The sequence below is a fragment of the Strigops habroptila genome, chromosome 5 (assembly GCF_004027225.2).
Source record: "Strigops habroptila isolate Jane chromosome 5, bStrHab1.2.pri, whole genome shotgun sequence".
In the NCBI taxonomy this organism is placed as follows: Eukaryota; Metazoa; Chordata; class Aves; order Psittaciformes; family Psittacidae; genus Strigops; species Strigops habroptila.
The window spans coordinates 12,434,022-12,446,129 of record NC_044281.2 but is presented as its reverse complement, the minus strand read 5'-3'; the positions used below and the strand labels follow the sequence as shown (position 1 = coordinate 12,446,129).

At 44.0% G+C, this 12,108-nt stretch overlaps 1 protein-coding gene and 1 pseudogene across 2 annotated transcripts; one reads left to right on the top strand and one right to left on the bottom strand.

Annotated features, from left to right (window-relative positions):
* LOC115607869 overlaps positions 1-3,272 on the top strand; it is an 11,963-nt pseudogene extending 8,691 nt beyond the window's left edge.
* On the bottom strand, positions 78-12,108 carry BZW1 (basic leucine zipper and W2 domains 1). 2 transcript variants are annotated; one of them, XM_030485617.1, is made up of 12 exons: positions 11,966-12,108; positions 11,436-11,509; positions 9,530-9,706; positions 7,238-7,332; positions 6,880-6,945; positions 6,459-6,594; positions 5,772-5,881; positions 5,482-5,652; positions 5,005-5,151; positions 4,535-4,673; positions 3,593-3,715; positions 78-3,356 (listed from the first exon to the last, which is right to left on the bottom strand). In XM_030485617.1, the coding sequence occupies exons 2-12, from the start codon at positions 11,497-11,499 to the stop codon at positions 3,325-3,327; spliced, it is 1,260 nt and encodes a 419-aa protein (XP_030341477.1). In that variant the 5' UTR covers positions 11,500-11,509; positions 11,966-12,108; the 3' UTR covers positions 78-3,324. The 2 variants fall into 2 exon arrangements, with proteins under 2 accessions (XP_030341477.1, XP_030341478.1); XM_030485618.1 differs by lacking the exons at positions 11,436-11,509; positions 11,966-12,108 and having other exon boundaries at positions 7,327-7,332; positions 9,530-9,607.

Below are 12,108 nucleotides of genomic sequence, written 5' to 3'. Positions count from 1 at the left end.
AACTTTTTGTGAAATGTGCTGACTATATTTGTTATCTTGTAGTTTTGCATTTGAACAAGTTGACACATACAGACCTGAAACCAGAAAATATTTTATTTGTGAAGTCTGACTATACAGCAGATTATAACCCCACACTGGTAAATTGCTGTCCTCTCCCTCCCCCCAGCCACTAAGCTGGGTTCGTTTGGCCACTTGCATCCCACTGTGTTTCATTTCAGACACAGGATGAACATCAACTAAGAATTCCAGACATCAAAGTTGCAGACTTTGGGAATGCAACATATGATGATGAGTACCACAGCCCTTTGGTGACTACAAGAGATTTCCGAGCTCCAGAAGTTATTCTAGGTCAGTAGAAGCCTGTTAGGTGAAAGATCAGCCTAAGATTTATGGAACCGTGCTTTAGACGTGGCACTTGTCCTGCTTGAGCCGCTGTGCTGTATACTGTGATGAGGTATAAACACGAACCTTCTGCATCTTTTTACAGGACTGGGATGGTCACAGCCTTGTGACATTTGGAGCATAGGTTGTGTTCTCATGGAATACGTTGGAAATGTACTCTTTCCGGTAGGTAACTACGAACCTCAAAACGATGCAGTGTGCATAATGCTGCTCAGCTGGGTGAAAATACGCTACAGGGAAGTGGGGCCTGCGGGGAATGGCTTCAGAAATGAAACTGCATTTCTCTGTTAGACCAAGCAGAAGAGAACAGAAGCTGTAGGAACAAAGGAACTTCTCAGCAGAAGATTCCTACAAGTTGCTTTCAGTAAACATTTTGGCAGCAGCTTGACTCAAGGATCACCCTGTTAATATTTGTAATTTCCAAGCCACACTAGTTAAGACACAGCTTCATCTGTCACCATTAACAAATACTACTCAATACCTAGTTTGTCAGGTATTGCTGAAACCTGAAATTTATAAAGAAAGGAGAAAAAAAATAAGGGGTTCAAGGGAAAAAACCTCTGTCTAGATCACTGAAACCTATTGGAGGAATCGCATGCCTACAGCCTCTCTTTTCTCCTTCAGTTGAAATTGATTATGGGGTGCAGGGTACTGTCAAAACCAAAGTAAGGTTAGTGGGTGGTCCTTGACAACTTCCTCTAACACTGAACAAAAATGTCCACCTTGATTTCCCTCCAGACCCATAACAGCAAAGAACACCTGGCAATGATGGAGTGAGTACTGGGGCCTTTATCAAGACACATGATACAGAACAGCAGGTAATGATGTTTTTCCATACCTAGACTGCTGGAGATTAATAAATACAGGTATTTTGAGCTTTGGTTTAATAGCAGTTTAACAAAAAGTTCCATAAACTCAGGTTCCTCCTCTTGCTCTATTAACAAGCTGCCCACTCTCAAGCTGTGAACTAACATTCCGGTAAACTTCTAGTGAAGGGATAAACCAGAATGTTGGAATAACAAACTGGGGTCTGTCTGTTTAAGAGAACCTGAGTATATTTCAATTGCAACCAGCTGGACTGGGATGAAAACACTCGTGCTGGTCAGCGTGTCTCGAGGCTCTCTAAGCCACTGCCAGTAACCAGACAAAGGGAGATTCTTTTGGGGAGAGGAGCTTTTGGTGCAATTTTAAAAGCCCCACGTTTTGACATTTTCTTCCTGAAGGAATATATGACCTGCATCAATGGTGAGCACAGGAACCTGTCTGACCTGACTGGGAAGATGCTGGAGTACGACCCTGCCAAGCGCATTACACTTGGAGAAGCGCTGAAACTTCCTTTCTTCTTCTCACTGAAATGGGAAAAAAGGTCACGGTTTCCTGCAGGTGAGGAGGCTGAGAGAGGTTTTCCAGCAAAGAAATGGAAAAAAGTGTAACTACTTGCGCTATATGGCGAACAGTTGTTTCGCAAAGGTGCTATTTTTTATGCACATTTATGCTATTTTTTGTGGATTTATATTAGGACTTCTTGGATATTCCAGTTTAATCCAGCTGCTGGAATAAAACTTATTTAAAGAAAAATGATGAACCTGGCTGCATTTCCTCAGAGAATAACAATCTCGGGACATTCGCACTTTAAACGTGTAGATAACTGCAGCCCTTGACATAAGTGTAAGGATGGCCTTTATTTGTTTCCAAAAAAAAGTTACAAAGTAAGGAAGAAGATTACTGTAGTACTGAATGAAATATCAATGATCTTTGGGATCATTTTTTCATTTTATTTTATTTATAATAGGTGTACTCTGGTTACCAGTATTTCAGTTAATGCTCATTATTAGCTTACACCAGTATAGACTTCACTCTTTTACCAAATCTTTTTCTTTAATTATGAGCTGTCCTGAGAAATTCCATTAAGAATGCAAAGTTTCATGGAGCAGATAAGCTGTTTGGTTTAACATGTCAAGTGCCAACATAAAACAATCTCTAAACTTCAGGGGGAGGGGACAGAGTTTTGTCTGCCTTACCTTCCAGCACTCATGCATTAACACAGCAGCTCAAGCAAGCTGCTCCCCTGGCTGGCTCGAGAAAGCTGTTGGGTGGCTGTGTGGGGAACAGTATTGCTTGGACTGCCATGGGAGACATGGCAAGGCTTCCCCAGGAGCTGCTGCCCAGCTCTAAGGCAGCCAGACCCCTCTTGGGCTGTACTACCCATGAGGTGTGCAGGCCACCACCTGTGACAGGCAGCAGGTTCAGAGATGCCACTCATCGTACCCCTCCAGCACTACCCTTCACTGCCACCATAACAGCTTCTCTCCAGGAGGACAATGAGCTCCCTCCCAGGAGTGGGGCAGCTGCCTCACCCAGCAGCTGCAATGCTTTATGCTGGAAGCGTAGGGAAGAGGTGACAAAGTCCTTGGGCAGTAGGACAACCACCAATGAACGGGACTATGTGGCGCACATGGTGCAGACTGACATGTCACACTGAGTTACCACACAAGCCACAGCCTGCTGGCTTTAGAGGCTTCTTACAGTTTCATTTGCAAACAGAACTGCCATAAATCTCATTCACCATAATCATGTCTACTCAAATACAGATAGAAAACCCAAGGAGTAAAATGGATGTCATTGTGGAAGGCCTTAAATTACATTATTACAGTAGAAAATACAGGAGGTAGAATAGAACTGAAAGGACAAATGCAAGTTAGAGTCAAAGCTATAACAGCTCCTGTAAGCTACTTAGAACATGGTTTTAAAAACTAAACCCAGTATCTCAATAACTATAGAAAACAGTTAAAAGAAATTGCCATGAGAGCCCTTATATCATGCTTGATACAGGGAGGTAGGATGTAGGAATCAGAAGGACACATGAGACATGACACTTATCTACAGCTCCTGTTTGCTTTGCCAAGGACAGAGTTTCACAGGTCAGTCACCCTCTTCAGCTTCAGACTCCGACTCTGGAACAGAGAGATCTTGTCAACAGGCTGCCCACAGGTCAGCCCCCACGTCCAGCTGCTGCCCTGCATAACAGCTGCTACTGGATCCACGTGGATTGTGCTGGCAAGCTTTCTCAGCCAGTACCAGGGGACACACCTAGCCTATGAGGGACAATTAACCACCCCACCTCACAAACATTAGTGCACTAAGGTTCCAAAATTAACAAGCTCAACTTGTGAGCTAAGCTGCTGGTTACCTTCTTCAGCGTTCTTGAGCCATTCAACAAACTTTTTCATTTGCTCCAGAAAAACACTCTTTCCTTTTGCAAGATGTGCATCTTTATACCACTTGAGGATGGGTTCTTCACTCAGAACTTCAGCTGTAAAATGTGCAAGAGCAATATTAATACAGCAAACCACTCAACAGCTGCAGCTGAGAAGCCCTGACTGGCAGCCTTTGCTTCCTCCCCTGGGTATGCCTGGATACACTTGTGCCAGGAGTGCCTCCTGGTTTAAAATTCTGAGAACCTTATGTTTCATGTTGGCTGCTGGGGGTTTCCCAAGCACTGCACTGAGGAGTGCACTATCACTCCCACTACAAGTTTGGAGTATTTCATAGCTATTTGCAATAACACTCTAAAGAAAACTTCAGTCAACAGCTAATCAACAGATGCAAATTCTTAAATTTTAAAAGTAAAATATAATTTTCAGTTTAACAAGTTTCTTTATATTCCTATGGTGTTTCCACAGGTGCACAGCATGTTTTTTAGTAACGCCTCTTAACAGCATAGAGCACCCCAGAACACCTTAGTGGTCTCAGTCTCTGGCTGTTCACAGTCAGTGTTCAGACAAAAAGCTAAGAATACATTAATCATGTATCTTTCCCTAACTTAAAAGGGACAGAGAGCCTTAAAAATCTAAATTTGATCTACCACAACTCTGAACATCTAGTAGACAGCCACCATCCTTGGCACACGGGGAAGTACTCCTCTAGACAAGGACAGCCACATCCACCTTTGCATTTTACTGCTCCATCTTGGAAACAGAAGATAGAAAATTCTTCAGCACATGAAGTGCAATGTTGTGGTACTGATCTTCCCTAAAGGTCTTATCAGGACTGAAGCATTCTGCAAATACAGGCTTTAAAAAAACAAAACCACCCTCCTCCCCACCAAAACCCACAATCCCCCAGAATTTACCTTTATAGAAGAGCACCACTATTTTCTGGAAGGCCTTCATGAAGTGAATATTGTCATAACAATACTCCTGAATCTTCAACAGAAGAGTCAGCTCTGACTGACCTTGGGTAGTAAAGGCAGCAAGTAGAGGGCTGTATTGCTGCAAGAGGAATGACAGATTAGCACACATGGAGCAGTTAGCATTTATCACTGAACTAGATTGGTTTCATGCAGTTTCCATCAGCCACTGCTCAGAACTGTGCAACCCCCAGCGCAGCCCATAGTGCTTCTGTGGAAGTCACACTGCTTTTGCATCAGTATCTCAGACTATAATACCACAGTTACAAGGGGAGGATTTCCCTGTTTACTGCTGTCTCTGCGTTAAGGGGGAAACTCGGGCTTTAACTCATTTTAAAGGGAGCTGGAGACAGAGGGAAGTCCAACCAAGCCCTACACAACAGGTGCTAATCTCCATACTTAAGTTGCAATACCTTCAAGTGCTTAATGGCTTGCTCTGCTACCAGCTCCTCCTTTTTGTTCCATTCCACCGTACTCATTACGCTTGACCAGATTATGGCTACCACAGTCTGTTCTGAGATGTTGTTTTTCTTCATCTCCTCCTTCACGTACAAGATTATCTGTCAGAATGAAAGAGTCAGCACATAGGCCACATATGACACTAAGGTAAATTAAAACTTCTGTTCTAAATGTAACCCAGAAGCCTTCAGAAGCAAACACAGCCCTTTGGTCATATAGCAAGATTCAGGACATTAAGGAAAGACCACAAAGCTAATACCAAAGCACCCAGGTCCTGATTTTAATTCTTAGTGAGAGCCAAATTCAATATTTAATTAGGCACAGATCTTCAGATTAGTACTAAATGCTGTTCTATTTCAGAAAATTTGAGCTAAGTTCCTACAGGGAAAAAAAAAAAAAGCATCCCACCTTGTCTACAGCCAAATACTTACATCCTTGAATGGATCTCCCCGAGACATCTGCTCCTGAAGTTCTTTCTGCAGCTCTTTCCGAGCTCCTATGGTCTGCTGGTTCCGAACGTACTCAGAAAGTTCCTTCAGTCCTGCTTCAGTGAAGTACTTGGAGAAGTGTTCAACACTTTGTTTGTTGGCTGGGAAGAGTTCCTGAAAACGAAGTTTACAACAACTCTTTCACAAAACAAATGCGTGTTGGGTGCTTTGCTGGTAAATGCTAGTCACGAAACTGGCTTAAGTAGTAACTCAGTAATTCCAGTGGTACTCACCATCAGCCTGTTATCCATGTTGACTTTACGAAGACTGACAGCGACTGCATTAATATCTTTCTCATTTATCCATGATTTGAACAGCTTGACTGCAAAAGCCGCAGAAACACCTGTGCAATAGGAGTAGTATTGTTACTATTGACATTAGAAACAAAGGCAATCACAAGGTCTCAGAGTTCAGGGCACCTAGTTTGCCAGAGCCCTGCTTGAAGCAGTAGCCCCTGTACTCACAGGCAGACCCAGCACAGTCCCCAGTACTTCTGCCTGAAGATACTGCAGTCTCTGGCACATTGGACTTCTCTTACCACTCCTCAGCATCACAAAGACTTCCCTATACTAAACTTAACTCTCCTTGCTGTAATTTATGAAGCAGCCTAAAGAAACAACAGACCTTCTGCATCCTGAAAGCCCCCCCTCCAAAATACAGTACTACCTTGCCGGGCAACAGCACTGATGGCAACCCCAGTGTCACACAGGGAAGTCCTACACACAAGCTTTCTGAAAAGACTTAGCAAGACCTTCCATGTTGTGAGGCAGCATATTCACCTTTGCTGATCCTTTAGTAAATCTATCACTAGATGAAGCTAGTGAGCTGCAAGGGTGTACTGTCACTGCAATGTCTGCTTAACTTGTCATGGTTCTGTTCACCACCATCCTTCCCTAAAGTAAGAGCTGGGCAACACTTACCTTCTTTAACCAAGTTCTCGTTGTAAAGACTGTTGAGAATTGATGCATTAAGCGTCCCGTTGGCAAGCAGAATACCTGTCAGCATGGCCAGTTTGTTCCGCTCAGACTCTGAGAACCCCTTCAGGAACAGCAGCAACTGCAAGAGGAAATAAGAAGAGTTGCCATAAAACTACCATCTCTCACTAAAGCTTGACTACTGCCTCCGTGTTAGACAACTTGTTTCAATCAAGCTATTCAACTAGCAGAAGCACTAGTTCACTGTTAGCCTTCTCGACTAGTCACGCAAGCTAGCTGTTCTTCTATTAACAACTTATACGTATTCTATTTTAATAATCCATTGTATGATATAACTGTTCTGTAGAGTGATTAACTAACAGAATTCAAAGGTTTATCTGTTTGCTGTTAAGGAGCTACTCCATACCTTTTTGACTTCGTCTTCAAAGCCTTTCTCCAGATACTTGTAACGCCTGATTAGCTTGTTAAAAACCTAGGAAGATACAGAAAGTATTACTTTTTGCTCTGGACTATCACTTAATTGAAATTAAGAAAAAAAGGAAAAAAAGGGGGAAGAAAAAAAAGGGGAAAAAAAGAAAAACCAGGCTCAGTAAAGTTGGTCCAAATTCTTTAGAGCACTTTTAGCATAGAACAGTGCTACTCTACCTCTTCCAGCAAGCTTTTTAAAGCCATGCATTATTTTTACCTAAACTTTCAACTCCACAAACATTTCATTTTTGACCACTAAACAGTTTAAGTTAAATTGTGCTTATTACAGAACTAACCTGAGCAAATGCTTGCATGGTTTCTAGGTCTTCCTGTGCAGCAAAGACACAGACGTTTGTGCGTGTCATGTCATCTGCCAGGGTACCACCTGGGGCTAAAGAAGAGTCTCTGTGTTAGTGGTATTACTCCCCAGCGAGAGTACCCAGCAGTTCCCCACAGTAAGAATTTCAATACTCTTAACATGCAATGAGTTGTCCTTTCATGAACTGAATGACTGGATCACTGCAGACAACCCTATACTTCCATGTGCTCCACTGCTGCAGTGGAACTTTAAAATCAGTAGCTTATGGATGTCCATTTAAATATTCTGACCCCCTACTGCTAAACGGATTGGCAACGCATCTTGTTTTTCATACGGGTAAGTTAACATGACCACATGAGCTCCTCTTCCCTTAAAGGAAACCACTAAGCTTAATCCTGGCAAGTGTCTTTTTAGTGTCTGCTACAGTAGCGCTGCTTTGTAAGTAAGTGTCTTTTAAATAACAAAAGTAAGTCACAACAGGAGAGCGAACACCTAGAGATATATGTTCAAAATTCTTCACCATTCCTCTTCAGTTTAAGACAGGCACTTGACTGGTAGCCAGGCTGCCTCACTAACTAGGGTGAATTCAAGCCACCAATTCCAGTGCCACAATACCTTATTTCTATGCCATCCTACATATAAGGGAGATCCTTTTGTGATGTTTTAGTCAGAATATTAAAAGGTGGTGAGGCAATAGGATGCCAGGTTTTTATTTCAGCCTTGTATGACTAAAGATTAAACCCAGTCTACTTAGCTAGTTGTTACAGAGGAGTTCAATAAAGGACTCCTAATATCACCATTAATGCATTTTCCCCTCTCCCCCTCAGCCTCATTCCTCAGAGGAACACTTTCTAACACGGCATGCACTGGTTAGGACTCTTGAATGTGAACCCACAGGTTGTAACAATCTGTGCATCAACAATTTCGAGTAGCAATGCTCCATGTGGCAGACAAGTTTACCTACTCATGCTACCACCTCCTGTAACATCAGCAAAAGAGCCTCTTGCTAAAAAGAACATTACAATAACTTCAGTCTGTGTAACACTGTTTGGGATAAGCTTTGGGATAAGCAGGCACATGCAGTTAAACCACTTTGAAAGCCTTGCTTTCCAGCATACGAGCAAGTCACCTGACATTTCTGCAAGTATCAGTGTGAAGTTGTCCCCAACATGCAACAGATGCATCCTCCCAAACCAGCCACCCCCATTGCAGAACTGCCATCCACAGTCCGTCTGTGGCTCAGGTATTTCCTCTCCTCCTCTATGCATTCAGGTAATCTGAGCTATTTCTGTTACATTACTGAAAATCTGTAACTGCCGAAATTCCCATGTAAGTCCTCTCCCCTCCTCCCAACTATTGCATAACAAACGCTAAAACCAGAGACAGACCTTTTCTAGTCTTGGCAGTCAACATAAGGGATCCTCTTCACAGCCTGTATTTTAAATGGGTCCCTGCCATCTGAACCCCTTCTCACTGAACAGTATTTAGTCAAGTAGGAAATTTAAAATCTAAATCTAAAGCTCCACTTTTTTTTTTTTTTTAAACTACTTTTAAACCTCATTTAGCTTCACCTACTTCTTACCTGCTTGGTGAGCATCTGTCCCACCCTTTGCTCTTTACACACGTTGTGCACAAGGGTTCACAAGACTTTCTGTCATCACATTTCACTTCCTTGGTGCCCTGTTTTCTGCTGACTTGACCACCCCCTCGTTTCTCACTCCCTGACATCTGCTAGAGCCCATGGCCTCGCTGCTGTCAACACCAAACAATTTGTAACAGCGTTTCCAAGACTAAGCACATCGGATTCTTCTGTAAACAAAACTACTTTCCAAAATAACAGGGCAATGTGCACAAAGCACAGGATCATGTCAGAATCTTTCAGGGCAACTCCGTTCATCTTGTGATCACAGACCACACAACTGAAATGAGCATTCATCCCTCTCAAATCAAAAATGAACTTGACTAGAGAGTCAGGATCCAATCCTGGTAGGAAAAAAGGAATCTAATGTATTTTCCTTTAGACCAAATTTGTACAGTCTGCACTTAAAAGAAGGCCAAACTGTGGCAGGTAGGGTATACAGAGTATTTCTACAGTAATCCAATTGCTTAGCCAGTCACTAACATGGTCAGATTATCACTGCAGAGAGCTTAAACCCTGTCCTACACACTCAATGAGCTCCTTAGCAGAGTTTTTACACTGAAAGAAAAAACAAGCTTTTTTAGAGTCAAGAGAATAAAGGCTGAGAACAGCCCCATCAAAGGAACTTACCCAGCATTCCACCAGCCACCAGGATGTCAAAAAGCGTTTCTGCATAGCGGCGATAGTCAAGTTTTGCACCAGAAGCATCAAGAAACTTTGCTACTGCCTCCAAGTCAGTGCCAGTTTCAGTTAAACCTTGAATAATACAGTCTTGGAACTGAGTAGGGTCAAACCTCTCTTTTTCATCTGTGAAAACAAAGCATTGAAATAAAGTTGCCACACATTGTCGCTTGGGGTTTGTTTAGTTTGTCATCTCCATCTTATTAAAAAAAACCAAAAAAACCAAACCAAAACACCCCCCCCCCAAAAAAAAAACACAACACCCCAAAAAACCCAAACAAAACCAAACTTGCACTGACAAGCCTGACAACTAGTATTAACTAGCACAAATAGTGACTTAACAGTGTAGCCTAAAGTGAATTTCAATTGTAGCCTAAAGTGAATTTCAAAGTGAATTTCTTACTGCCAATATAGCAGTAAGAAGCTTTACTGCTTTCAGCCCACTATTCAGTCAAGTTTGATTAAAAAGCTAAACCACTCCGTATACCTCTAATTGAATTCTTACCGTACTTCCACTAAGAAGAACAGTTGTTTGTGATAATCATTAGTTTGCCTTAAATGGCAGAGGTCTTTAACTTTACTCACCGATTTGTCCTTAGATTATGCAAACCATAAGAGGAAAAGCTTCCAGAGAAACAGAACTCAGTTGCAAATCTTACTTTGAGAGCTGTCTGTAACAGCTCAGCCAGTTTTGTTAGCATCTGTTAGCAACCCTCCTGTAAGGGGCAGACTAGTGTCCTCACACTCAATGCAAGTATCGACATGTTGGTAACAGATGGGTAGAAGTCTGGAAATACTGGATTTGTTATTTTTCCAGGACAGATCCATGAGGCTGTTACTGCAGAGCTGCTTGGAAGCCAAACTATGGTTAAATGCTTAAAGAGAGACAGAACCCCATGATGCCAGCATTTCATCTGCTCGACACACTTCAACAGCTTCTCAAGGGGCTTTTACTTCAACATTAAAATAGGTTCTTTAAGTCAACCTGGACTTCTGTCTGACAACTTAATTACTAACTCACTATTACAGCTGAATTAGTACACTATATCCTTAATGGTGTCAGTCTGAGCTGGAACGCTGCTAGTATATTAGTACAACAGTATTAAACAGAAACTCTAAGAGCTGCCTCACTTCCACTTAAACCCCCCCCCACCAAAATCCTAAATTTCTCATCACACCTCTTCAGTCATAAATGCTTCTCATGGGAATAACTGCACATACAGATATAGACACTTGCACATCCCACACTTTGAGGGTTCGTGTTTGGTGGTGGTGGGGGGAGTGTTTGTGGGGGTTTGAGTTGTTTTGTTTTGTGGGTGGCTTTTCGTTTTGATTTTTTTGTGTGTGTGTGTGTGGGAGGTTGGGTTTTTTTCTTTTTTTCCCCTTTTTTTTTAATTCAAGCCATGTATTCTTATAGCATTAAGGGGACAATGTAACTTTTATCCAGTGACTAACAATGAAATTCTTACCCGTCTAGATACTCCTTAGACTTACACATTAACCTGCAACAAGCCTGTGCTGGAGCTCCCCTGTAACTCAGGGGTACTGGATACTCCTGCTTTTGGGCTTAACACACTCAGGGCAGTTCTACATCGACTGTTCCTTAAGCCAAGGTTATCACAGTAAATTCAGCTACAACTTAAAGTAAGGCTGCCAAATATTCTTTATGAGTGCAGAGAACGTTCCAGTACCCAAAGTTAGCATCAACACTTGGTATTTAGTGTGGTCTCATTTAGAAGATTTACAAGAGGAGCTTTGTGTAAGCATTGGTTTGTGGTCAGGAAAGGGCTTTTCACGGGGGGCCATGCACAGAGAGCACCGACAGCAGGTACAGCAGCACGCACCGATCACTTACCTCTCTTTCTAGTTTTAAAACGCTGGCCTGATAGCGTCGGCTTCTGCGGCTTTTGATTATTCATAAAAGACACCCTGCGAGGAAGCACAGCACCCCTCAGGACGCGGTGCCTGCCCGCCCCGGGAGCGTGCAGGCGGCCCTGCCCCCCGCGCCGCTCCTCCTCCCTCCCTCCCTTCCTTCCTTCCTCCCGTTCCCTGCCCGTGGCCGACCTCCATTTTCCCCGCAGCACAGGCCGCTGGCGGGCAGGCGCGGGCCCCCGCCCCGGGCCTCCCCAGGCGGAGGCGGCGGCAGGGCGTTGGCGGGGCCTGCGCGGAGCCCGCTGCAGCGGCGGCGCCCCCTCATTCCCGCCGCCGCGCTACGGTGCCCGAGCGGGGGAACATGGAGACCGAGTGCCCCCCTCCCCGCCTCCGCCCAGATGCGGCGCGGCCGCTACAGCCCGGCCTGGCCTCGTGTGGCGGCAGCCGGTCCCACTCGGCCGCGCCTCACCCCGGCGGTGCCCGCGGCTGCCCCGGCCCGGCCCATCTCCTCACCGACTTTAAGGCAGAGAGAAAACGCCCAAGCGGCCCGGAGCGGAGACGAGCGCGAGAACCGACGAAGAACGGCAGCAGCAAGGGCGAGAACGCTGCAAGCGGAACCAACGCGAGAGGAAGAGGGGAGGGCCGCGCTCCGCCCC

Excerpts from the sequence above, each read along its gene's own strand:
- BZW1 (XM_030485617.1), bottom strand. The coding sequence starts at position 11,499 with ATGAATAATCAAAAGCCGCAGAAGCCGACGCTATCAGGCCAGCGTTTT. Across the intron at positions 6,946-7,237 it reads CCATGCAAGCATTTGCTCAG|GTTTTTAACAAGCTAATCAG; the intron begins GTTAGTTCTGTA and ends GTATCTTCCTAG. Across the intron at positions 5,882-6,458 it reads CGAGAACTTGGTTAAAGAAG|GTGTTTCTGCGGCTTTTGCA; the intron begins GTAAGTGTTGCC and ends CCTATTGCACAG.